The 27,994-nt window shown below is 38.6% G+C and overlaps 1 protein-coding gene across 4 annotated transcripts in view; it reads right to left on the bottom strand.

Annotated features, from left to right (window-relative positions):
• The window catches only part of col13a1 (collagen, type XIII, alpha 1), a 45,995-nt gene extending 19,219 nt beyond the window's left edge, over positions 1-26,776 (bottom strand). For 2 of the 4 annotated variants that reach the window (XM_084562306.1, XM_084562305.1), the window contains exons 1-17: positions 26,735-26,755; positions 23,274-23,309; positions 21,432-21,458; positions 16,897-16,947; positions 15,606-15,641; positions 14,472-14,498; positions 14,133-14,159; positions 13,155-13,181; positions 13,017-13,043; positions 12,701-12,727; positions 10,622-10,663; positions 10,065-10,127; positions 8,257-8,349; positions 7,456-7,497; positions 7,341-7,358; positions 6,746-6,772; positions 6,273-6,317 (exon numbers count right to left, since the gene is read on the bottom strand). In XM_084562306.1, the coding sequence (XP_084418432.1) occupies positions 6,273-6,317; positions 6,746-6,772; positions 7,341-7,358; positions 7,456-7,497; positions 8,257-8,349; positions 10,065-10,127; positions 10,622-10,663; positions 12,701-12,727; positions 13,017-13,043; positions 13,155-13,181; positions 14,133-14,159; positions 14,472-14,498; positions 15,606-15,641; positions 16,897-16,947; positions 21,432-21,458; positions 23,274-23,294 (600 nt within the window). In that variant the 5' untranslated portion in view covers positions 23,295-23,309; positions 26,735-26,755. Of the gene's footprint in view, positions 1-6,272; positions 6,318-6,745; positions 6,773-7,340; positions 7,359-7,455; positions 7,498-8,256; positions 8,350-10,064; positions 10,128-10,621; positions 10,664-12,700; positions 12,728-13,016; positions 13,044-13,154; positions 13,182-14,132; positions 14,160-14,471; positions 14,499-15,605; positions 15,642-16,896; positions 16,948-21,431; positions 21,459-23,273; positions 23,310-26,734 lie in introns of all 4 variants that reach the window. The other 2 variants (XM_084562307.1, XM_084562304.1) reach the window with 2 other exon arrangements.
• Positions 26,777-27,994: the final 1,218 nt, after the last annotated feature.

Here is a 27,994-nt window from a genome sequence, read left to right as displayed (position 1 = left end):
TTCCTGCTCCACGTGACAGAAACGTAGTCTGAAACAGCATTTCAGTCTTGCAGCTTTGGCCTTTGCATGTGTTTGTTCTTTGCAAATCTTTATTCCTTACATATGTCCTGAAACCTTGACTGCTTATTTGGAAAATCTGAAGGATATACATTTGCATGCATCTCATATGAAACTATATCAGAAATAATCTACTGGTCAATTACAGTCCAGTCACTTTTTACTGGGTGGGGGTGACAGACTTCTCCACCAGTGCTGGAGTTGTAGAGATGTGCACATTTTCAAAACTAACTTTAAATTCAAGCTTTCAGTAACCTTAGTTTCAACGTTTCAAAATACTGTTTTGCAGTTTCTAATTATGTAATGTGACATGTCTAACCAATGGACCAATGATCAGGGAGCCCTAGCCTAGCAAAACCACCACAAAGGGACACATGCTGATCATAAAGGGACACATGTCAAATAAAAAGGTCAACTGTGATTGCAAATGCACTGAAAATAACCACTGATTAAATGCAAAGTTAAACAGAAAATGCCAACAAGGAGACAAAACAACTACAAAGAGATGCAATTCAGATGAGATAGACTTAGTATAAAGGGAAATTGTTCACATACAAACTATAAAACCTGTTCTTTTCACCCTGAAAGTGATTTTGTGTGTGGGGGGCTATTGCATCATACTCTATCTATGTAATAGTACAAATTGACATGAAAAAATCGTGAATGATTAGCATCTGTCAAGTGCTATAAGAATGGAAAGGAAAACATTCTTGAATCGTTTGGGTTATATGTGCTCTAGTCTATATGATGGTTTACACACATCTACGACCATGGAAACACAGACATTTCTGGCAGGTCCTTCAACCCAGTGGCCAGATGTTAAAGATATGCTATCAGCTGTGTTTGATTGTGCTTTACTATAACTGCCCATAGCTGTAAACAGGTTGACAAGGTAATTGCAAGTGCTGCAACAAAAAAAGGGAATTATATAACAACAAGCTCCTTCAAATGAGCATTTATATAAGAAAGCTAAAAGAGCATTCTTGTATGCTGGGTGTGGCCACTAGAGGGAGGGCAACACTGTTTAAGGTCATAGCAGTTAGTGCAGTGACACAAAATGGCCAAGATGTCATGAAGGACAAAGTGGCTGCTAATTGGAAGCAAAATGATTCTGTGAATAGTAATTATCCTCGTTATCATACAACATGCTTTCTGGGTATAACATTTCAGTTTCTCTTGTCATCCACATGCCTGTATGCACCCACAGACAGAACAAAGAAGTAAGATAGCACAAACCAACAAGTATATCTGCCATTAATTACCAAATATTATCAACAACACATTCATTAGTCCAAACATTTAAACAAGAGCAACAGGGCCGATACTAAATAGATAATCTGCTTATTGTTCCATTCACCCATTGGATCCACTAAACTGAACCAGACCCAGCAGTCTTAATGACTAACCAGCACCAGAATAATGTTACCACTGAAGTAGGATTTTTAGGTCAAAAGAATCAATCTATTCAAATGTGAATATACATGGACAACAGTCTATTTGCTAGCTATACACTATCTGAGTGAATCCCGTTGTTCAACTAGAAAGAAATATATCCCAAGAGAAAGAATCCATTGGTCTCTGTAACACAAGCCTGGTTGGGTAGACCTGAGCAAACCTCAGGTCTGCTAATGCTATTGTAACAACGGCTAGTACAGGCAAAAATGAACACGTCAGAGATATTGATTTTAATGTAGTGTGTGCTTACATGCATCTATCACACTGGTATATCATGATATAGGAATATTTTATCTTCACTGAAACCATGCATCCCCCTAAGGGTTTAGGGTTTCTGCTTCAGAGGAAAAGCACAGTAAGCCGTTTTGTCCATGCTGCAGGATTGCTTGTTTTCATTCTCTTTGTACTGCAACAAAATCCTCCTGTCGCACTTCCAGAAAAAGGACATAAAGAATTAGCAACTTTCTGCCAAGAGTTTTGTATGACTCACAAGTACACCTTCCCTGTGTAGTGTAGGCTACATGATAAACTAGTATGCTTGAAAACAGATGGAAAGGGTTAGGCTTAAGCCACTGCACTATTTCAGGATGGTGACACAAAGCTCTTGATTAAGAAAGATTAAGACAATTTAAAAGGTCAACCTCAATTATAACTGAGAAAAAAATATAATAATAGTGAAAGGATAAATGGTTATAGATAATGGATGAATGAATACTGAAAATTTAGATTCTGATTGTAAAATATGTTTAATGATACATAGAGGTTCCCAACGACATGTGTGGTGGCTCATTATTTCTCAGAATTAACAAGTAAATACACAAGTAGCTGTGTACATGAATAGCTGGGCATACTAGGTATGATTCCTGATGAAACAAACCACAATAACAGGCTACTGCCATGCCGCTGGAAAGCTGCTATAAATCCATGTCAGCTTGGACCTGGGAAGTACGGTGGAGTTTTTGTTGCAGACATACTGACAGACAAGACTTGTGAAAAAAAAATAAAAAATATAATAATAATGAAGCCTGGTATGTAAACATCTACATATCAGCTTATCAGTCAGATCTGGCATTCATTGATAGGCCATTGTTAGCTGAATGTTAAATTGCGTACACTTTTCTTCCATTATGTATTTGGAATTTGGTATTGAAACAAAAGAGAAATGGATGTTAATACTTGCAGAATGTGATCCAAAAATGTTTTTTTTCAGAGGTAGAACTAGTTTTATCCGAGCATAGTCCAGGGTCCATTAGGCCATATCAATAAATATTCAGAAAATAAGAGGCCTAAGAGAGACTCTGCACAAAATATGAGACTTCAAGTTCTCAGTAATCCCATGCAAAATATCCCAGGCAATATATTCTGGATTATATTACCAAACCACTACAGTGTTACTCACAGAGAATCCAAAGGAGACGGAGCCGAATAAAGTTATGTGTGTTTAAAGACAGACACTCATTATGCGAAAAGAAATCTTGGCATGCTACACAAACAGCTCTTGTTCTTGGTTTTCACTCTACCTTCTGTCCACTCTCTCCTGGGAAACCCCTCTTTCCTTCATTTCCCTACAGAATTGATGGAAACATTAGCTGAGAGCAGGGTAGCAAAAGCAGACATGTCCTTCGACTAGGGGAAAAAGCACAGGGAGAATGGGAGTTCCCCTTTTTGACAGGGACGTGAGAGGAATAGATTTAAATCTGACATCTGGGACCTTTTATCATGTGGCTCCCTGGACAGTAGTTGCAAGTGGTTACCTCGGAAAATAATTAGAGGTACGGTAGAGGTCTCATCCAGACCAAGCAAGTGACTCAAAATAAGCCTGCAAACTTTAAAGTTTAAAAACAGACCATGATTGAGTTAAGATTTAATATTTTGTGACACTTTTATTAATTTAAATGCTTAACATTTTTTTTATCTATATGTGTGACGCAAAGGAAAAACAAGTCAAAAAACTCACAACAGCAACTGTGGTCCACTAGATGGAGCACAAGATCTTCTATGGACATTATGAAGCACTGATCATCATAGCAAGGTTCATCCAGTGCTTCAGTAAAGTTGCAGTATAAACTTCAGCAGGGCACTAAATCTTCTCAGTGACCTTTACAGTTCAGCTTGTATGTGACTTTCCATTTCTGGCTTCAGGCAAAATCACCTTTACACATTGTGTAATAAAAAATAAATCACACTTGTTTATAACAAAACCACAGAGGAAAACCATCCGAAGAAGTGCAGTATGACCTTACTGCAATACATGAGCAAGAATAGAGAGCAGTATTACTATGACTGATGGAACACAGGTTTCTTTGAGTTGATCATTTTAAATCCAGCACAATATCTGTGCTATTATCACACTCCTTCACAACGCTCGGTTTGTCCAGCCATCAGTCTAAACCTTAAACTTGTTCAAAATAATTTATTAATACCTTAATTACTAAAACAATTAGCATAATAGTTGCCAATTAAAAGCTTTACGTCTGGTGAAAAGCGTAGTAGAAAGAGTGGAAACTTCTATAGTGATTATTCTCGTATGTAAAGATGGATGAACCCTCTGTGACATCATCCACAGTTGTTATGAATGGTGACGTAAGCTTTGGACACTGAAGTATGAAACTTGATGGGGATTGAGTGGCTTTTGGAGACAGTCTCATGTGGCCATTTAAGAAACTGTATTATTGCAACTTCTGTGTTGGCTTCATCTCTCACCCCCGCGGGTCACAGCTTGGGCGAAGACCAACACAGGAGTGGACCGAATGGAAACGAGTGGGTTAGAGGCTTTGCTATATATAAACGGGAGTGGATGAGATTTTGGGAAAGTTTGAAGTTTTTAAATACGTTCCCAAAGAGTCAAGGTCTAGATGGCTGAATAAAGCCAGATTTCCTGTTTTAATTTGAGGCTATTCACATTTAAATGAAGGGAACAACCTTTATAACCTTTTATGGCTGTTCTTTTTGTATATTTTCATTAATTCTTCATCAATTAAGAAGGTTTAGAGTTAATTCATAATAATAATTTTCCCTTTATTGATCCCTCATGGAGAAATTCTTTTTCTACATTTGACCCATCCATTCGTTCAAACTGTATTGTAGTATGTACACTTGGAGCAGCGGCTGCCACTTGTGCCACTTCGGTCCCAAAGCTGCTTCTCTAACCACTAATCCACAGCCATCCATCGTCTGCAATAGCAAAAATCCATCAGATAGATGTAGGGACATCAAGAGCGGCAAAACTGTTTGGAACATTCACTAGTGTTTATTGATGATGTGAGCTCAGGTTCAGTCAAATTAAGTCAAGGATTTTGGAAGTTTGGATGGTGCTTCACTGTACAGATGGACAATAACCTAAAGCATACTGTGAAAGCAACACAGGAGTTTAAGAAGGTAAAAAGGTGGAATAAAATGAAATGGCCCTTTGTGTCAATCACTTGATCTCATGACCGGGCTGGGATTTTACTTCCTGAAGACAAAGCTAAAGGCAGAAAGACCCACAAACAACAAACAACTACTGAGAGCTCAAGTAAAGCTTTGCAAGGCATCTCAAAGGAAGAAGCCCATTCTTTCGTGATGTTCATTGATTCCAGACTTTATATTTACGACTAGGTTAATATATCCACTTACATATGAGCCCCCTGAAATAATGGGCTCTGTATACTGTTTGAATACCCTCAAATTAAAGATGAGAGATTCAATTTAAATTAAGAGAGACTTTAAACTTGTATTTATTATATGGGAAGTGGGCCATAACTGTTAGCCTGTTAACATATCACATTGTAGGGACCTGCATGTTGAGGAGACAAACAGTGCCCATAAAGTAAATCATTACACTTTAGACGGAAGAACTGGTTGAAGATCAGGATGATGTCAGAGTAGAGTAAGGGTTATAGCCAGGCTTAGACTCTATGAAATAAATGTAAGTGATGGAAACACAACTTAGTGTGTGTGTGTTGTGTTCATCACCTTAGGTTCAATTCTAAAAGGTCTATCATGTAATAACCCAGCAAACCCTTCCCATGGAATATGTCTAAACCATAAATGTGGCACCAGATGCTACCTGCACAATTTTGTAAGGTCAGGGTTGCAGTATTTACATCAGTTCTCAACAACTTAGTTTACAAGCTTAGTTTAATACATTTTAAGATGAAGGTTACTGAAATAACCTCTGTGTGTTTCCATGGACTGTCTTTCTTGGTGACTCTGGTAGTAGGTTTTTCCAGGGACCTAATGCAGACTGCATGTCATTACCAAGCTGATAAGCTGATAATAACAATTTGATTGGACTAGATGTCAAAGTATACTCCTGCATAGCAGCAAGGACCCATGTGGTAGCATTTTCCTTAATTTCCCATTTTTGTCTTTGCAGACAACAGTAGCCAAGAAGGCTGTATTAATCAGCTGGAAAGACACAACCCATATATCCATCAACCACTGGCTTAATCTGCTCACTGAACAGTCCATTCCTTAGATCAACTCACAGCGACAATATCTCAAAAACTAAATGAATAGATACAAATGTGTGGCAATGACATCCCACCACACAAAAGAAATAATATTTCTTCATTCATCTGTCCGTTTTCTTAATGTTTGTTCTTGTTTGGAGATGCTGTAGTTTTTTCTGGCTGCTTATCATTCTATCAACACTGATATTTGCTTTTCAAATAGAAATATTAGAGTTTAATATTAATATTCTCTCCTGAACTTTTGTGCTTAAAACCCCTAAAATTAAACATGAACATGACATATGAAAATTCAAGAAAGTGAAATACCTTTGGACCTTCAGGACCCGAAGGGCCGACATCTCCCCGATCACCCTGTGGAGAGATAAAAAGACAAATTAAATTTTAAAAAATTTATTTCACACTAGTTCCGGAAAGGCTGATAAGCAGCAAACACATGGTGAACCGGCACAACACAAGCAAAGAGACAAATGATATGTTCAAACAATCTTTCTTAAATACCAGCTAACACAGTGGTAAATGATTTTACTTCTTAAAACAACAAGCTGTGTGTTTTTGTGAAAAAGAAAAGCAACAAGAAATATGTTCAAGTACTTGAGAGCATGTGATATGTCAAAGTGAAAAGTGGGGAAAATAGATTCATTCACAATGAAAAATCAGTTTCTCAGTGGACAATGTGTAGTACAGCACAACACATATTTTCTAGCCAATATAACCGCACCCTGTATTCTGATACACGATGATAAAAATGTGTGAGAAGTGAAATGCAGGAGGGAGCTCACCTTTTGTCCTGGCACACCTGGCTCACCCTGGAGAGATATAACAATATAAAGTATACTGTATATAAAGCACTACTAATAGTCTGAAAAATCCTTACAAAAAAGTACAAAAAAGCTTGGTAGGGGCTTGACTTCAAAGTCATGCTTCCACTGTGATATTTCTCTGATTGTGATACTGATACTCCTCATCCTACAAGCCATTACAGTATGAATAACTTCCTGCTGTGACTCTCATTTCGTTTTCCACAGTGAGAGGCGTTTACAGCACTCTGCATGCTCTCGTGACCTCGAAATGTGCATTCCTCCTTTTAAATAATCTGTGACAATTAATGCATCATGTGGAGATCTGCTTCAAAGGGAACACTGAGATGTGCAGCATTTTTGTTATGTAGGTGGGGTTGATCTGAACGTCACAGCAGCTGCACAGAGGCCGGGTGGAAAGATCTTGACGTGATCCCTTTTCCATGTGGTTTGTTTTATTTGGGCCTGAGAGTGTTTGTCTGAGATGGCCCTACAGTCAGCATGAGAGGCCACAGTGATGCAAATCAATATTTTTCGGGCTTGCAAATTTGCTGGCCAAGAAAGGAACTTTATTCACCTTCAGTCCTGGCAAAAGCTGCAAAAAGAATGCAGAAATCACAAGAAGGTTATGGTCACACCATCAAAAATGAGAAGTTTCTAGAAAGGTGAAGAATCACTGAACTATTGCTTACCCTTGGGTCTTTCCCTGGCTTGCCTGGCTCCCCAGGCTTACCCTGTTTGAAAAAAAATAAAAACTCACTAACTCTACAAACTTAATTAGAATACCACTTTTCCAATGCCATTTAAATCTGCAAACTATAAATTTTACTGATATAACAAGGTCATAACAACAAAGTTTAAAGACAACATTCCCCACACTAAAGTAATTTAGTGGTTGCTGGGTGGACTGGCAGTTTCAGTCTCAGGTCGCAATGTGGAATTGGTGTCAGCTTTGAAACCACTGAAACACAGAGAGCAGCATGGACCAATAGGATTCCTGAGTAGCTCTAAAGGTAAAAGTATACAGTCGCTACACTTTGTCTCTGTATCCTTGCATTCTGGCATTGCGTTCCTGGCATCCTTTAGTACCTAGGTCTAACCAGTTTTATGATCCGTCCATAATGCCAGATTGTTGATGCCAGATCTACACAATTCTTCCATCCCATCATTAACTTTACTTTTGTGATCCAACTCACAACTACTTTACACATTGACTGGCCAGAGGAGTTGAGACACCAGTGAGAGAATGATAGAATGAAAACTTGAAATCATATTCAGCATTTAGAATCAATGACCTTGGATTCAACATGTTGAATAGACATACAATTTGGAGACATGGAAACACATGATGTACCACTGACGAAAACAAAGTTCTGGTAAAAAGGAGGTTAATGTCAGTGTTTGGTGTTTGGGTGTCTGTCCAACCACCTCTACATACAATGACAAACTAACAGACACAAATAAATTCAAAGCAAACTCAGACTGGGACTCACCGGTGAGCCACTGGCTCCATCTAGACCTGGGTTCCCCGGAAGTCCAGGGGGTCCTGGAGGTCCTGGGGGTCCCTGCGCTCCAGGCTCGCCCTGCTAAGAGATCATCCGTTATAACCTGTCATTCTGGGGTGAGCTTTGCCACACTGGTCATGCCGACACAACATTACACTGCAACAAATGCAACAGGGAGTGGTGGGCGGGGGGAGAGGAAGGTTAGCCAGGGAGCAAGACAGGTGGTTTTAATGCCTGAGCACAAAGATTCATTCTTGACCTTAGGAAAATACATCTGTTATAAAACACTCTAAACTCAAGGTTATCTTACTGGCTTTTCTGGGCATTTGAACATATCCAATATCCACCAGGGAATGGAACTTGCAGGTGTGATATGATCAAGGGTCCTTGTGACAAGGTCAATGAATATGAGCCCAAAACTGGTAGAAGCATCAACTAGAAATGACCTGCATAACTTTCACTCACTCCTGGTTGATGACTCTGACCCCTTCCTTGTCGCTATTGACACCTGACCAAGTTCCATTTGCTGAAGAAGGCTAGCGAAGTTCCAGAGAAAGCTAGGAAGTGCACCTTCAGTTTAGAACATTTTCAAATAGATGTGGTTATAATGCTGTGTCTTCTCAGTGGTTATATTTGCTTAAGGAGAAGGCAGTGGGTGAGAAATGACACTGGTGTATATTTTATCTTTCATTTTTGATGAGCCATACTGAATGAAGGCTAGAAGTCCTGGATTTCTCACTAATACAGATGCTTGTTGCTGACAGTATGATACTGATCCCTCTTGAGGCCCCTTTTAAATAAACATATCTTCGTGTGGTTATGCTGAGCACTGCCCACTGACTGACAGGGGGCTGAGGAAGATTACAAACCAAAGCCAAGACTAAACAAAATCGAAGAAAGGAAATTTACAAGAACAGGATATGAAGAGGAATCTATGTGCCTGGTTACTACAAGCCACTACAGGTCGATTTTTCCTGAAGACATCTAAATACAGAAATGTATATTGTCATAGAGGACAATGTACTGGTATAAATAAATATTATGGTGCAGTTAAATAATTAATTTGCACATGTGGTCTGACTGTCAGTGTCATTCAGCAATCACTGCTAAAATTGGCTTATTCAAAACTTTTATTTTAACATCTCTTAACAATTTGAATATCGTAGCACATTTCTAGACATTTTCAGCTATTTTAGTTTATTACTATTATCACCACCTAGTGCAAAATGTCTGCATTGTTATTTGCTACATGAGCAACACCTTTGCATACAAATCAGTAATGCATAGTGATGCAACTGAGTGTAACATGTAGGAATGATGGCTGCACAAAGATGCTATAACTGTAAAGAACTGTTGTTTTTAAATTATTTATACTGCAGTGTGTAGTGGAAGTTGAATACGTCGTATTTGGTGAATCTACTTTACATACTTTACATGTATTTGTGTTTGTTTCCTTTTTTCATTTACTCCCTCCATCTAAAACTACAAGAAATAGTTTCATTGTCATTTAATATTGATGCTTTATCTAAAGCTTTAGATCAAATACAATGGGGACTGCAGGGAAGCAGAAAACCTTTTGTTTTGCATTTTGTCGTTTTTATTTCTTGTTGCATGGACAGAAAAAGACCTTTAGCTTTCAATCTGACAAAACATTCGGAAGCAGTAGCAGCCAAAAGTCGGTTAATTACAGCATGATGGCCAAGAAGAGTGGGGAGGTTTTGGCAACGGATGACGGCGGCTGGAAGACACAGCAGGCAGAAAGGTGGGGGCAATATAGGGGGCAGAGAGAATTGTACCTTCAGGCGTTTTAAGATTAGAGGGCTTATTGAGGGCATGTTGCGCACAGTGATGGGCAACATCTGCCAGGGGGTGTCACAAAGCACAGGTGGCCAGCGGTGAAAAAAGGTCACAGGGCAAAGGTCACCAGGATGCCAAACAGGGTAGAACCAGGAAAATTGTGGTAGAAGGGGGGAGGGGAATGGAGGAAAAAGAGAAACAGTACATGACAGTGAAAAGCAAGGAAATGGGAAGTCAAACAAGAGAAAAAAGAAAACAAGGTTGAAGAAAGGAAAGACAAAAAGAGGCATCAGCACAGCAAACTATGGACCTGGAGTGGCAAAACGGTTGATGTACTGTGATACATCTTGTCTTCAATATTCAATTCCTGTTATTCTAATGCAGAGTTTATTGCAAAATATTAAGCATCCTCTGTTCAGGATTTCTGTGCATTAATGCGTCCATTAACAGTAAACCAGGCCCCTAGATTGCAGAAACTTTGCAGGAGCAGAGGAAGGTGCCAGTCTTGCCACAAAGAGAGTACAGCAGAGTAATTACAGCGCACATCCAGACTTACTGTGGCCAACTGTCCAACACAGGGCTGTACAATACGCCGCTTCTGTTGAGATGACCAGCATGGTCAGATACAAGTTTAAGAGAGGCCAGTACAGGTAAATTCCCACCGTTAGCTAGGTTATGTTCTTCAGACCCCCAGAACTTCTTGAATGCAACTTGCCTGCTTTTTCATTTCGTACATATCTCCAAAACAACAGTTTAATGCAAAGATTGCCTTCACCCTGTACATTAAACACAAAAAGTATCCATATCATTACTAATCCCATATTACTTATTTCAGGTTTGTTTCAGATCTTTTTTTTTTTTTTTTTTTTAAATCATATCAATCCCACTAGATCGCTTGAAGGTCAAAAATAGCAATAGTGCTGTTTCTATGGAAATATATACAGTTTGTTAAGAGTAAAATATAAGTAGGGGTACAAATCTTGTAAAAGTAGGCAAGTCGGCTGTTTTGTCCCTTACTCATTTCCAGCGACCCACCACAACTAGAAACAGGTTTACATGTATAGAAATCAAGGGCTGCCAATATCAAAGTGAAATAATACAATCTGATTAGTGAAAACATTAAATCGATTATCTGAATATATTATCTAAACATAAAAAGTCAAAGGGATGAAAAGGGATGTGGAGTAGGATTGCAGATGTGTCATTTTTATTTATGTATATCATTTTTTTACTACCATTTTACTTTACTTTCAGCATTGTCACATGTACTTTTTACCAACGTTAGATAACGCGCAACTGATTAAAAAAAAAAAAGTTTTTGAGAGTAGATTTTTTTTCAGTTCAGTTACTTCATTTTAATATTGGCCTCCCGGTGCTTCTGTAGAATGTATAGTTAATCTTAATTTCAATAAGAGAAATTGCAGGTACATTACTGTCACCTATGTTAATTGTCTTTTCTGAAAGAGTCACTTGGAAATCAGTGTGCAACCAAATCAGTAAACCTCTTTTGCTACAAAATGTTTTTTTCTTTGGGTGGAAAGCAGAGGGTTGAGGAGTGCCTTTGTTGAACAGCATTGGCTCTCTTTGCGGCACGACTTGATGACACCCCCACTGATCTGTATCAGGGTGTTTGGAGGCACCCACAAACCTTCAACGCCAGAGCCTGACTGGAGCGCATGGCAGCCAGGGTTTTCAGAGGAAGATCCTGCACAAAGAGGCCCTACACACCAGGGAAGTGGTCATTTCAGTGCTGGTAATGATATGATGGCAGTACAGAACTAGAGTCAGGATGTGATTAGCCCAGGTTGGCTAAAAGCCTGGAAACGGCTAGCTAAGCTAGGTTAACCACATCCTGACTCTAACTCTGTATGAACTGCACAGATATTAGCGATGGGGCCCCTGCTTGCTTACACAATAAGTATTTGTTGTCCTTGCTGGCTTTGTCCTGAAAGGCTTCGAAACTTTTTACCTCACATATAGTAACCCTCTACCCCCATAGGTCTCGCTATAGGACTGAGGCTTGGAATGTGAGCATACATTCTGAAGGGGCCTGAGGCTGATGGCTACGCCGGCAAAAAACATCAAACTCAACTGATTTCATCTCAAGTCAGCTTATCTCTTGGTTCCTCTTTCTCTAAATGTCTTAATCTCAATTGTAGTTAATCAAAGCATTTACTATCCAGAGATGTATATCGCAACAGTAAAAATAAAAACCTGTAGCAAATGTTTATCATGAAAAACTAACTTAATGAAAAGGAGATTAGTCACTCTTATTCTTGGCACCCCTGCACGAAGGCTCTTATCACATCTGACTGTATGCTCCAGCAAGTTGCCCTGTTATCCCAGACAAAGTACTGCAGCACTCTCCGCGTGACACCAATTACTGTGCTACCTGCCATGTGTCAAACTTCCGCAGGAATTTCTCATTACCAACTTACCAACCCTTTTTATTCTGTTGTGATATTAAAAAACTGTGAGAGGTCATGTTAAACATTTTAGCATGGAGAACAATACAGATTCAGTTTGTGAAATATTAACACTATAGATTTGCTCAAATCATTGTTGAATTTTAGAATAAACATGGATCTCAGTGAAACAGTAATGAGAAAGAATTACTACAATAATGTTTTCTTACCCGATGTGTGTAGTCACCACATACACCCTGGAGGGAACAGAAAAAATAAGAAATAAGAATACTACGATGAGTAGATGTATTCTCGTGTTTTCACACTCATTTGTCCAGCTTCAAATGGATTGCACGCATGAACAACATGTCATTGGGAGTGCAGTTCAGTTAAAACTCTTCATTGGCCAAGTCTGGGAGAGCACCCAAATGATGTCATAGTAATCTCATCAGGGTTCCTGTTTTTCACATTGGCTTGGGAAACTAAGAATTTATATCATTTATATTTGTACATTTAAATTGTCAAATTACTGCCACCATTTCTCACCTTCTCCCCTTTGGGTCCTGGTTCCCCCTATAAAGCAAAACAACACCGGTGAAGAAGAGAAGCAAGTGGATGTTTAGTTGGTCTAAAATAACAGTAGTGTTATTATCTCAGGATTTATATGTGACTTTAGAGACTTACTGGGAATCCTTTAGGACCTCGCTGACCCTGAAAGACACAACAACAAATTCTGTCGTTAGTGTGATTTTAGGCATTGATTTGTAGCTTAAAGGAATATTCAACATGACTGAAAAAAATCCCTACAGGCTCAACAGCCTGCCTCTGTGAAAGCAACACCATGAATATAGATTTACAAGAAAACCCCTCCTAGTCCTTTACAATGCTCCCAGGCATTTGTCAGGAAGAAGACTATCAAACACGAGCCCTTAATGAGGCCAATAATCAACATCCAGCTTTACTTTCACAGTATCCAACTCCACTTGGACTCCTGGAGATTTTGTCAGGAGCTCAACAGAGTTTGCACATAGGCCTCTCGTCCACCCCTTCAGACCAAGAGCTAAATTCAAGTGGGTGTGATAAAAGCCAGAGAAACACTGGAATGACACACCCTGCTACATCATTCGTGAAAAAAAGAGCATTTTATCCTGCAAATCTGTACTGAAGGTAAAAGTATAAGCTACGCTATACACCACATCAGTGGTATTTGTTTACTGTATGCTCTGTGAAATAGTTTTTTATATCTTTAACTGATTTTTACCCACAGGAGAATCAATATTCTTCAGATGATTAATTTAGATTTAATTTAGTCCTTCATTACCTGCACTGCAATGTGTACTGTATACACATTGTAAAATAATCTTATTATACAAAATATCAATTTCACTGCTTGTCATTGTCAAGCCTAAAAAACAGCCAGTCTAACATACCTTATTGTCCCTTTCATTTAATCAGAACTCTCCTTACTTACCCTGACTGAAAACCAGCGTGTGGCTAACAGCTGTCCTCTGTCCCAACCTTTTCCCCTGCAGTATAAAACCTACTGCCATCTGTCTACTGTGTTACATAAATCACACCACCACAATGTTTTTTCTTACTAAAACATTATAGGTAGCTAATGTGATCTTAACAGCATAATGGGAAAATTAAAGGAATGCTTACCATGTCTCCCTTCAGTCCATTCTGCCCCTGTGTGAACATTAAATGGTGAGGGCAGGCCATAAAATAACTTAATGATACATAAAAGATAACCTCCACTTAAGGTCCCTGGAAATAACTTCTTAGAAATATCCACAGCTTTCTTTCTTTCTATCTGTCTTTCTATCTTTAACCTTACCTTATTATAACAGTAATTCAGCCGTTTTCTTCTTATACTAATGGCTAAAAATATGCTTAGTTTATCTATGCTTTTTATCATCACAGGACGCTGACATATGAGCAGTGAAGGAACACTCAATTATTCTGTTATTTCACTCTTTGACAGAAACTGGAGAAACTCACAGGCTTGCCATCCAACCCAATTGGACCCTAGAATAAAAAAAAGAGAGGAAGCTGTTTGAGTTCATAAGGAGATCAGCAGCTGCATCACAAACAGCTGGAAAACAGAACAATAATTAAGGTCAATATGCAAAAGTCGTGTCATGCACATTAATTACATTATGCTAATGGTTGTGAACAGACCTGACCTTCACACTATGTATCATGTAGGACCAAACGAACAAAAAAACAACTATGTAATCAGTGACAAATAAAGTAAAAACAACAACAAAAAATTCTTCTTCACCCTAGAGTGCTTAAAATGTCAAGACAAGACTAACCTGTGAAATTGTTTTGTTATTCTATAAAGACAATGAGCCTCAGTGACTAAAATATTCCTGATCTTTGATTTTTGGGTATGACACTACTTGATCAGGGCTTCTCTAGAGCGTTGTGGCTCCTTAAAAGAAGATATGGTATTAAAGTGTCTATTTGTAAGGATCTCTGTCAGTTAGCTATTGATAATTTGTTTTAGTCTTCTACCAAAAATAACTTGTGTAATGTGTAATGTACAGGACAATGTCATCAGTACAATCTATGCAATATAACACAGCACTGAACTGGCTATAGTCATGATGAAATGACGAACAGGAATTCTCAACACAATTCACCACTGCGCTTGAAAATACAAATACCTCAGAACTTACTTTGTTGTACATTTATATATACTAATATGCTAATTTGTACATTTTGCTTATACTATTTTATTTTATTTTGCTAGTTTTTATTTACTTATTTTTATTTTATTTTATTTTATTTAATCTTTCTTTTATCCGTGGTTCTTAAGAGTGTTACTGCTATACTGTGACCAAGCAATTTCCCTTGTGGATGAATAAAGTTTATAAAAGTCTAAGTCTAAGTCTAAGTTTACCATAAACCAGTAGAATCCACCTCTCAGTCCACTACTTTGCCAATTAATTGTTAATTATTTTAAAGTTAGAATGATTCATGCCATGATTCATAACTAGTACTTATTTGATGTGCTATAATAATGCTTTATTTTGCTATTCAACTAAAATCTTGTATCTCCAGCTGTTATATGAATCCTCAAATGATCATCTATAGCCACGGTCTGAAAGTGAAGGTGTCATTACTTACTGGAAAGCCTGGAAATCCTCTTGTACCAGGTTGTCCCTAAAGACAGACAGAAAGAAAAAACAACAACTCAGTAATGAGATCCAAGATGGTAGACACAGCTCGGTCCCTCAGTCCCTCTGTTGCACTCTATGTAGTAAGTGCTGAAAGTGATTTTAATGCAATGAGGGAAAACTTTCAATATGTGTTGGAAGAAATCAAGTGCTGTAATGGAGTACTGAAAATAGAAAAAAGACAGAACCCTGATATAATAAAGATGAACAACAATGGAGACAAGGTGAATGAGCTTAATTAGCATTTATCTCAGATGCTGGTCTACAAAAGTGACGTAAGACATTTAATGACCTCAGGAAAATGAGTAAAGGAAACCTAAAGATGTAGGGGTCAAAGACAGCGAAGGAAGAAGTGAAAGTGACCAAATAAATATCACTTGGCCTGCCTAAACTGTAATCTCCTAAAGTTCCCTGCACCTCTCTTTTGAATTAACTTAGTTAAGTTCCATCTAAGGTCGTAACTTGTCAAATTACAGTAGCTTTTAAGTGTTTGTGACTGATTCTGCCACTTTACGACTTGGCTCCTACTGTGCAAAGCTTCCCCTGTCATCTGCTATTCATTAGAAATGCATATTACTATCCAGGAAGAGTGGGCACATACAAGCACAGACTGGAGGAACCAAGAATTAGAAAAACAGATGTGTGCTCCACTTAAGATGGTGTGACTATTGTTATTTTTAAAAGGAATATTATGAAATATATAAAGCCACATTGTACTCCTGAAAACTAAAAAGGAAAAAAAAAAAAACATTTCCTGTTCTTGGGATTGGGCAATAAAAAGAGAAACCATCAAGGCCTCTGTTTGACTAACACTGAGCCCAGCTGGGTCAGAAGTCAATTTTTCACTTTGTTCCTGATAAAACATACATGACTAATGAACACATTTAGAGCCAAATCTCAGTTCCTGTCTTTTTGAACAATACTGCTGTTTCCATACAGTCGGTAATTATATAGCATTATTCTACCATTTGAAGTCCATTGAAGTCCTTTATTCAGTCGTGAATAAAGACAGTTTGGCTCGGCTTATACAAACTTGAGCCAGCACCCCAAGCCCTTGGAAAAACAGCTCTTTCCAATTGTCTAGTAGTAACAGAACTGAAATGTCTGTTGGTGTCTACAAAGCTGCTGTGTGAAGCAGCCATCGACTAAAGTGCTAGTCATTAAAAGCGCCTGGCATGTTGGCAAGCAGCCGTGATTTGATATGAGGTTTATGAGGTGTAGGGAGAGATGGACACACTTACAGGAGGTCCTCTCGGTCCAATGATGGACAGGCCTGGTTCGCCTGGTGCTCCCTAGGGACAGATAGAGAGACAAAACATAACACAAAGAAGGTGACGAGGTGATGCCTTGCTTTTTCTGTTTCCTCTACAGCAGGGGGGTCAAACTCATTTTAGTTCAGGGGCCACGTACAGCCCAATTTAATCTCAAGGGGGCTGGACCAGTAACATATTGATAATAATCTTCCCTTTGTTTTAGTGCAAAGAAGTGTATTATGAAAATGTTTACCATTAATGAACTATTCTTTTGCAAATCATTTTATGAACAATCTGAAATGTCTTAAGAAATAACGAGCGCCGTTTTGGCACATTGCTGACACCTGCTGTTTAGTTCTGCGACTCAGTGTTGTTGTTATGTCCACCACTCTTACTAACTCTAAAACAGCGAGACCCCTAGTGGAGAAATTAAGATTAGCAGTTACTTCTACAGCTTAAGCTAAAATTGCTGTTCTGTGATAGACTGGCATCCAGGTGTCCAGGGTGTACCCTGCCTCTCGCCCAATGACATCTGACGAAGCTCACGAGGAGAGCTTGTAAACCAGCCCACCAGATTGGACCCTCCGGTGGGCTGGTATTGGCCTACGGGCCATGTGTTTGAAACCCCTGCTCAAGAGATACTCTCTGAGAAATTCAGTGCATTGATGAAAACCTCAGCGGTAAAAAGCCACACCAGGAACAAACATTTCATACAAACATAGAATGTCTCAGTGCACACAGACACGCCAAGTCGGTGTCCAAGCGTTCTAGACTGAGGATTGGTGGAGAAATTACAATTTCTATGGTTAGTAGGCAAAGAGCTGTAGCTAGTGAGCTAGCTGCTAACATGGTAGCCAGCTGGGAATCCATGCCATTCTGTCACAATGGATTTCAAACTAGCTGACATGTTTCTGTCAGCGAACAAGTAAGACAGTATGGCTGCTTACGAAACATTATGCGAAAATATCCGACTATTTTACCCACAAGGAGTGCTACTCAAGATATGAAACTGTTGTACAATGTTTTGAGGTTCCATAGTCTAAGAACAATAACTAAAAATCCTACAGGGATCATATTAGACCATCAGAGTTCTACAATTTTGCCTGTGTGCACTGCCAGGTACAGGTAGTCCAAGGAATCACTAATGCTGTTAGTCTTTTCTTAGAGTTGCATTATGGGAAATGTAGAAGATTATACTGTGTAACGGACTAAAAGAGTCATTCTTGTATTTGTCTTATTTCTGTGAGTTTATACCTCTATATTAAGGGACATAGTTAATAGATTCATTTGTTTTGAATACTCAAGACAAATGGCCATTTTTCTTTTGTTAACCAAGGTTTAGCTCAGACAGATTATCACAGATTTGAAACAAACGTCTTATAAATGTTCACATTTCTTTTTTATTTCTTCCTTTTTTGTTGTACTTTCAAGGGGATAGCAATAAAAATGGTTTTGGAATGTACATGTAACACATGAAAGGAAACCTCAATTACTCCATTTAGAGTTCAGAATGGAGCACTTGATTTGTATGTTTACATGGAACAGGATGATCTTCTGTTTGTCAAAATGATCAATCTTTAAAGTTTAAACATTAGACTAAACCACATTCAGAAACTAATCTCTGGCTGAAGGAGAAGAAAATCTCTGGAGTTAAGCATTTTCTGCTGTAAAACGTGAAATTGCAGTGCAGTGGAAACGTGACTTGGGCAAACTGACTCCCCATTTGCTTTTCCCTTGTGGGCAACTTTGGGTTTTCCACATTTAATTTGTGGTTTCAATGGAACTTTTGCTGTCAAATTTCAAGATGAGATACCATCTACCATAAGGATAAGGATGGTCCGAGTGATCCTCCCATGACCACGGTGATTTTAAGTTTTTCACGTCTATTTTTGGAGTCAGGTATTTGCTTGTGCACACTTAGTTTTTGGCAGACGCATCACTCAGGTCAGAGGTTTCAGTTACTCCCTTGGATTTCTACAGCTTTAGTAGATCAGACAGGTGAAGCTCTACAGATACACTCATGCATAGATTGGATTACTTTGGTTGTGAGAGGTCAAGGTAACAAGGTATAGCTATAATCTCAAATAAAACCAGGACCCACAGAGAAAACACAAAACCAAATGCTGTGGACTAACAAGCAGTCAAAAATATGCATATCGAGTTTCCCTCGTAAATGAAATTTCTGAATTCCACAAAGAACAATGTCATGTTGTTTTTTTGTTGTTTTTTTGCAAAACCAATCCATCATTTTACAGTATTTCTGTTCTTTCTCTCAGCCTGGCTCAGTGTGCCAGTCGCTGGCCCCACACACCCTCCCACAAAACCACGGAAGCCATTTGTTTGAAGAGTGCAGTGATCTGGAAAAGGTCCTCTTTTATTCTCCATGTGCCTTCCCCACTATTCCATTCCCGGGGATGATGCTTCCCTCTAAGGGACAGCCAAGTCTGCTGTGTATAATTACTGTATTCCTTCATCCTGTCTTTCTGGCAGCTACTGTAAGAGACTAGCCACAGATCCTGATCACATCCTATTACGACATATTCCCTGCGTAGAAACAAGGAAGAAGCCAATAGAATATATCTTATACAGATCTGTTGAGCAATCCAAAAAGCAAATCCAGTGGAGCAAACTCCATTGTCTGCTTCTCTGCTTTACACTCTTGGTGGTCAATTTTCTGTTCTTTCGCAAGTCTGTCCGAAAAAGAATGTGTTGTGATGATTGCTTTTGCAAATGTGGACAGCCACTTTTTAAGAGGATTCAGATTCAGCAGGCTATATTTACAACACGTTGAGCCAAACATGTTGTTGATATTATTTCGACGATACTCTTTGAATGAATTAATGACTTGAGAGCTTTTTATGAGACTCTGCTCTCCCTGTACATATTATGTTACTGACGCAAGATTTACAGTAATCTTGTTAAACCAATTTGTTCATGCCGTGCCCTTCATTTCAAGGCAAAAGACATTCATCATTGTCTTCAAACGATCTCCCGTCATGACAGCCCACCACATGACGTTATGTCCATACAATGAAACAGAACAAAAAGTTCATGTCAAGAAGAAATGTGTGTCCTGCTGTGGACACTGGAAGTGATAAGACACTTTAAGTGTCATAGTATTGAGTTTTGGAAATTTTCTGTTTTCTTTATGACATTGAGTGCTGGACATTTTCGGTTATATTCTGTTCTATTTTCCTCGTACTACCTGTTTTTCTATAAGTTATCCCTTACTTTTTGTCTTTGTTAGTTTACTTTCTGTCCTTGCGTCTTTCCTACCCTTTTGATTGAACTCACCTCTGTTTTGTCCTGTGTCTGTGTGCTCCTTTATTAGTTTGTTTGTCTGTTCCTGGTCACGTTCTCCTCTACTTATGCCTGTACGTTCCTGCCTATTACTCCCTGTCTGTATAGACTGTTCTCTTTTAGATTACATTTTTTTTAATGAACTTGCTGACCATTGCAGAGCCCTTTTGTTATCTCTGTGAGTAAGTTTCATGAAATTTGCTTTTTACAATTTACCCTGCCTTGTTCCCCCGAGTGCGTCTTGCATTTGGGTCGTCCTCTTCTCGTACCACCCTGACTCATTTTATGCCTTTAGCTTTGCCCTGTATAATTGCCCAGTTGTATTGCTTGGAACACAGTGAGACACAATGCAAAAGAACATACAATACAGGGAACTCTTAAATAGATGTCAACAACTCCTCAGAACAGCTTTAGGTTTTTTGACTGGTGGGTTTAATGTAATCCCTACATTTTCATTGAACTTGCAATCAACTTTAAGCAAACTAAAGAAGAAATCATATATGTTTGCATTATACTGATGTGATCATTTTCAATTTGGATTTTATTGTTCCTTTACAGCAGACACTGCTAACTTCACTGCATTTTTACTATCTTTGACACACTCTTGTAATTCTTGAAGCCAAGTGAGAGGTATTGGAGCCTCCAATAAAATTAGCCTTTCAAACCTTAAGGCCAGTATCACTGGTTGTTTTTTCTCTCTCAGATGACATCTCATATTTATGATACTGTCATTTCAGTGTGGCAGAAAACCATATGTAACCAAGCAACCACCCAGTAACATGTATTTAGCACAATGTATAAGTCTACAGCCATAAATGTACTCTGTTGTGACCTCTATGTATGAGTCCACTTTCTTTGGGGAGTCTTAAATTAGAACTTTCAGACGCTTATGTGACAAATTGTTACTATTGTATTTCACAGTGTAAAGAGTTGAGGTAATCCAACCCAGGTGGGAAACCATTTACAGAATGTGACCCTTATGGTGTTTAAAAATACAGATCCAAGCCCTACCTATAAATCACACGCTACAAGTGCACACAATACAGTACACAGCTCTGCACTTCTGTTGACTAAAACCACACTGCTTGTGCTGATGGTAGAAGATCACCACTGATGGCTTAAGTAACAAAAGACACTTGAACAGTACCAGTTCGCCTTCAACTGGCACGGAATAACTACATATTTATGTGTTTCTGCTAAATGGCACATGTTCCTAAACTTACCTTCTCCCCTGCGTGTCCCTTTAAGCCCTGGGATCAGTCACAGCAGACACAGTGACATGCAAATAGGTGTGAAGGGAGGGGAGAGACACAAGAGAGAGAGGAACCAGAGTTAGAGATCAGGAGAGGGTTTGGGGCATGCAGCATCCTCAGGACTAGTGATGGTGATGATGGTGAAAGAGCTAAGCACCAGGAAGGAAGTTATAACACTTGCATTTAACACTTCTAACACTATTTGTTATTGTATTGTCTTGTATTATTATGTAATGTATTATATATTATTGTATTGTAGCTAACTGGAAAGACAAGAGAACTGGTCATGGCTTTTTAATTAAGTTTGACATTTTTCACACTAATGGTGGTGAAAATACTAACACTAAATTTCCATTAGAGTAATTACCAAATGGATGCAGAAACAGTCAAACCTTATGCACAACAGAGGATATCTATAGTGCCTGTATCACTGTATATGTTCTATACATATCAACTATCATCTCTGTAATATCTCAGTCAACATTATTAAACAACAGGTGGATGATAAATGATTAATGTCATGCTCATATTGGAGCAGAGTGTCAATTCAGGGTCAAATGAAGTATTAATGAAGTAATAGCTCAAGTGTAAATAACCATCGTTCACAATCAAGAATCAAATTTCTAATATTCTGTAATGCCACTTTATAAATGTTACATTAAAATCATCAATCATCACTTTAAAAAAATATGTCAGTTTAAAAGTGAAAAGTGACTTTTGTCCCTAGACAAGTGAAAGGCATATAGGCAGCTTATTGTTCACACATCACTTTCCATGTGTGCATCAAGTGCAATGCCAGAGATTAGAAGAGAGACTGTCTAAATCGAATGCTCAGGTGCAAACATCATCATGATACGACAAAGGCATGCAAAACAAGAATTATTTTGATTTTAGACATGGTATAATAAATTTTGTACAACCAGGTCACCATCAAAGCCTACTGAGACCTTAGGGATTGTAGTGTGGAGAAGAATTAAGCGTTAATAGATACAGTACCTGAATAGAAGTACAGTAAGTGCACCATCGAGACAAAAGCAACAAATCCTACTTAGACTAAAATTGCTTACCGATAAAGGCATTTCAGTTAAAGTCAGATGCAAAGAATTAAGTACTGAAGACCTTTGAAATATTAGACATTAGATTCACTCTATATCAGCGATCCCAGCCTTTTAACAATCTGATATCAATTTATATCAAAAATGATATCCACCGTTAAATATTACCTGCATTTAGCAGAGCTGAAATCACTTGGAATGTGGCCTCTCAAAATTAAAAGCTAAAATATTGTTGACTGCAATACACTGTCCTTTTTTTGTTTTGTTTTAACCCTTGAGCTCAATATATCCAAAGTAGATATTGATGCTCAGTAATAATAATGTGTCTCTTGTGAGATGAGAGACTTTTCAAGAATGCTGGACCTTCCTGGTTGCTGTTGCAGCTGCTGTTATGGTAAAGTCACATGATTTGTAGTTGCTACTAACACTATAACTGGTAATTAAACATCATTGTACGATAAATGCCTGTTCTTCAAAATGACGGCAACAGTAACTGACATTGAGGAAGCCTTGGTTTGCTGACTTTGCTGTCTGTGTAATCTGTCCTCTCTGATAAACACTGAGGTGTAGTAAGGCCATATGTGCTGCCAGACACACAAATGAAGCTGTGTATAAAGAAACACTTTTAATAATACTACTGTATCCCAGTATACATAACATTGCATACTGTGAAGAGCATCTGTAGTACAGCCCACAGTTGAAATGGCACTTGAAAGAAAGCACCAAGGCACTTGACACACAAACCCAAGTCACTCACCATTCTCCCAGGAATTCCCATACTTCCTTTGTCACCCTATTGACCAATGCAAATTCAGAAGGGACAGAGGTCAATAAGACAGTCATGCTGATTATTAAGATTTCAGAGCTCTACACCAATCTAATCTTGTCTAATTAAACTGGATGTTGTTATTATAACATGTTTATGAGTAGTTGTTACGTATGAGTTGTTAGCACTGTTAGAATCCATCATTCAACCTAATAGGTGTTACAACTGGGGAAAGAACGATGCAAAGACAGGGTATACAGAGTTTATAAATGTCTTAATGACATGGTGTCCCTTTAAGTACTCTAATCATTTGGATTGTTAGTCGATTAGTTAGTTCATCGTGCCATGCCTAAAAGTGAGACCAGAGAGAAGCATGTTGTGGTATTGTGATAGAAAACAGCTTTGAGGCGGCCATGCTCAACCTCCTCCAGCCTCCAAGAATACTGATAGATTTGAGGAATTTGGAATAAGGTGGAAAATATTACATTTGAGGCAAGTGGTTAGTGACCCCTATGCCATAGTTTTATGAACACTTCTCCACACTGCATCTCCTTTCACACTATTTCGGATAACTATAAACTTTGCGTCATGTCAGAAAAGACTTTATTTCTAAAGTCTATCACTGCACCACCTGTTGCCCTTAGTCTCATTGTCTGGAGAGCAGGTGTCTTGTGAAGACAGCTGGTAAAAACCTCCTGGTTCAGGAGGCCATGAAAACAAAGGGAGTAACAGGGTGTTGGGTGGTTAGATGGTAAGGACAGTTGTAACTGTGGATCAGGTCTCTTCACAAAAAGTCAAAATGCATATCTGTGCTTTGAATCTCTGATCTATGAGGAAGGGTTTTTGCATACACACTGCATAACTGAGTGAACTATTAACCTGCCTGAAACAATACACAAACAAGATTTAATGACTGAAAATCAAAAGATATCAGAAATCAAAATGAACATGTATCACATATTATTAGTGTAAATGTTTCCTGGAAATGCTTCTACTTGTTTAGTGACACGTTGTTATATGTGGTCAAATGTCCGTAAGCGTGTGAATGCATGGGTCGAAACAGATGTCAGCTTATAATTCTTCATCAGCAGCAAAAAACTGTCTCAGCTGTCAAGTTAGATACTGGAATGGTTCAAGGTGATGTCTGGGGGAAATGTGAACGTTCTGGTGTTACTCAGTGAATGTCATTGAATGTGTCTCCTGCATCCGTGTGACTGAAGATAGAGTTCCTGTCTTTCTCATTTTAATCAAGCTTCCTCTCTTCTGTGTGGACTGTCTGGAAGTAGATTCAGCTATTTTCAGTCCTTGTACATCAGATGGTGTGGTATCTCTATCATTAGTTTGTCTTGAAATATTATCAGGACATAGCTGGGCTATTTTAAAGGCCTGCCCAAGGTCCTGATTTATACCAAGCCCACAGAATCTGGTCCCACCAAAACTGGGGCCTTTACAAAGTGCTGTAACCACAACATGCAACCTTTTCTATCTTAGGGTTAAAAAACCATGATATGAGTGTTTCATAAAATTCAATTCTAGTCCTTCTTTTCTCTACATTCCACAAGCAGCAACCATATCACTGCAGCAACATTCTTCCTGCTATATGACTCCTTTCTTCTAATTCTTGTTACCTGAAAAAAAAAAGAGTCAACCAGGTTCTCCTGCCTGTACACAAACTGTTTGGATTGACATGATGCATCCCCTAGCCCCTTAACCTATCCCTAACCCTCTCACCTAACCCTGCCTAACCCTAATGTTTACCTCAACCCTACACATAACCTAATTGTAACCTTTACTGCAAAGTCTTCAAAGACCCGAAAAAAGTTGTGAGGTCCAGAAAAAAATGCCCCACAAGGACAATGTGGCCCACCAATGTAAGTATTCCATGAGAACGCATGTGCACCCATACACACACATTCTTATCACTAACAGGATGGGTGCTATTTTTGAGCACTCATTCGACCACATTTGATAGTTTCGCAGTAGAGCAAATGAATGCCGATAGTTTTTTGATCCAACCATCGCTTCAGTGGTTTTACACTATAAAGTCACATTATGAAACTACTATATTCTACGGAAAACACTACACCATTATTTTCCATTATTAAATATTCTCTTTCCAAAATTCACATCCTATCACTCTCATGCAGTCATGGTTTAATTTCATATGTTTAATCAATCAATCAGTCTCAATAAATCCCATATTTTCTTTTTGTCTTAACCAAATTGGGGTTTTCCAGGATTTTGGGTGTATCGCCACTTGTCATCGTGATAGGAACTGTACAAGTTTGACACATATTGGTGTCATATTGGTGGGTCAGCACAGGTGGCAGCAGAGGGTCAGAAGAAAAAATAGTAATGGAGATGAAAGAGAAGCAGATTTGGTCAGAGCGCCTACAAAAGCATTGCAACCAAGCGGCCATAGCACAATCCATTGGACAGCTCATGGTATTATGAATGGGCACTGTTAAGCACTCAGTTTCACTGCAGTACTGACATCCCTGATGTATCTGATGAAATAATCAAAGAAAATCTCAACGAATTTCAGTTCCATGTTAAATGTATCTTTAGGTTTGATGGTAAATTGCAGAGAGTTCAAGTTCGATTAAACTTTGTTTTCTTACAATCATATCCCTACATAGTTCAGACAACGCCATACCAAATTTACATTAGCTAATATGTTTTGTAGTTTTTCAGTAGTCTAAACCTTGTGTCTGGCAAGGTTGTGTTACATGCTGACACAAGTGCCAATTGCTGTAAAGACACTTAGTTTGTGATGGTATAGTAAGAGTAATTTGAAGGTGTCATGCAAAAATGAGCTTCATAACCCCCAACAACCCCCCATTCTTTCTGCCATAGTCTTTTCTTTTGTGGTAGTTAATTTATTTTGTTAAACACACATTCTGGGGCATGTACCCTTTCAAAAACGGGTAATACAAACCTTTAATGGCCTTTCATGCCCTGTCACTTTAGAGTTAAATTACCAAACAAATTTTAAGTGAACCTGCTACAAACCAGTGGGCTCACAGAATGCGTGAAGCTTCCGGAGCTCTTGAAGTTTGGGGGTCTGGGGGAAGTCAAATGGTTTGTAATCCAACTCTGGGGAATCTAATATCTATTTTCACTGGAAATAACTAAGCTTGGAATGAAGAAAGTTATACCACAAGCTTCAAAGGCCACAAAGTACAGCACTTTTGTGTCATGAAACAGCTTTTGATCATTGAATGTTGCATAGCCTCACTTTGATCAATGCAGCAATATGCAAGAAATAAATAAATGTCTGGTTGGAGACTGAGTTGCTTTAAGTCCAAGATATGGGTATGGCTATCACTGGATCCAAAGACTGCCACTTATTTGAGTGCAGGCAGAGAGATCAATACTGCAGTGTTCACCATGTACACATGCAAATACTGTGGGTATCGACACACAAGGGCACAAGTTAAAAAGAAAGTTACCGGAAAGCCCGCTCGTCCAGGAGGACCCTGAAAAGGGGGTGAGAGAAAATTGGTACAAAAAGGAAAGAGTAAATTTTACAGATAAAGTCCACATAATGAAAGATACCTACATAGAACCAGGCCAGAATAAAACAAACTGGAGATACCTAAGGTGGTTACAACCTTTTTCAGCATACAGAAAGTTCCCTGCTAATGCAGTGACATGCCTTTTAAAAAACAGACATTCAGTAAATCCTTAAAAAAAAACAGCTTTTAACTCAAAGACTCGTGCAAAGGTTGGTTTTTCATGCCGAAGGTCTTTGTGTCTATGCACAACTAAAGCTTCCTAACTGACTTAACTGACCTCACCCTCCTTGTATATCTTAATGCGGATATGACAACATATCGTCGTGGTGGCTTCCATCAAAAACAAATCCCAAGGAGTTACAATACAATGGCTTTCACTAATGAGAAGGTTCTAAGAACAAGAAGGAGTGCATTGCCAAAAGTCTAGTGTGTTTTGTTTTCATAGAGAGCGGAACTCTTCGGAACTCTCCTCTTATGTGAGCACTAAAGGGCACAATGCTAATTGTCAAAAGTCAAAACAGGAACTCTTAACGTTTTCCCAGAACCTGCTGAGGCACCGACACTTCAACAAAGCCTTCTTCTTGAATTCTGGTATGTCACCAATATTCTCCATGAGGACTTCCTCTCAGATCTGTAATCCTGAATAGAAGAAACTCAGACATTCATCTGAGTTTACAGGACAGCAGCTGTAATCTGATTAATAGCACATCAAAACATCCATCAAAGCATCTCAAATCACACTTTGAGATGCTCTGATCAATTTTGATCATGCATTTTGTCCACAGTTCTACACTGGCACTAACAGTAGGCAAAAAAGAACAGGGCATGAGCTACTTATTAAGAAAGCTTTTTAACAAGAACTATGCTTCCAAGATTCGCTGAAACTATTCTGCAACATACATTGTATATTGCACATAGTTTTTAAAGAGTTGTCTTGTATTGATTTTACTTCCTGAATCCTTCCATAAATCCTTATTTGAGGCAGGCTTACTATACACTAGAAAAGGTCAAGACTCATGCAACACTTGAATCTTGACCTTTTAAATAAGGTATGAAGTTATGAAACACACATTTCTATGCATTTTTAAAGGCTGTTTGTGTTTCTTCATGACCCCTATGAAAGGCCATGGGCCAAAACGCATTGGTCTAATAAAGCTGTTTCATATACTCCAAGTGTTGCTGGAGTCTTAACCT

This window comes from Chelon labrosus (genome assembly GCF_963514085.1).
Source record: "Chelon labrosus genome assembly, chromosome: 15".
In the NCBI taxonomy this organism is placed as follows: domain Eukaryota; kingdom Metazoa; phylum Chordata; class Actinopteri; order Mugiliformes; family Mugilidae; genus Chelon; species Chelon labrosus.
Note: the sequence above shows the minus strand (reverse complement) of the source record. Positions and strands in the feature narration are given on the sequence as shown.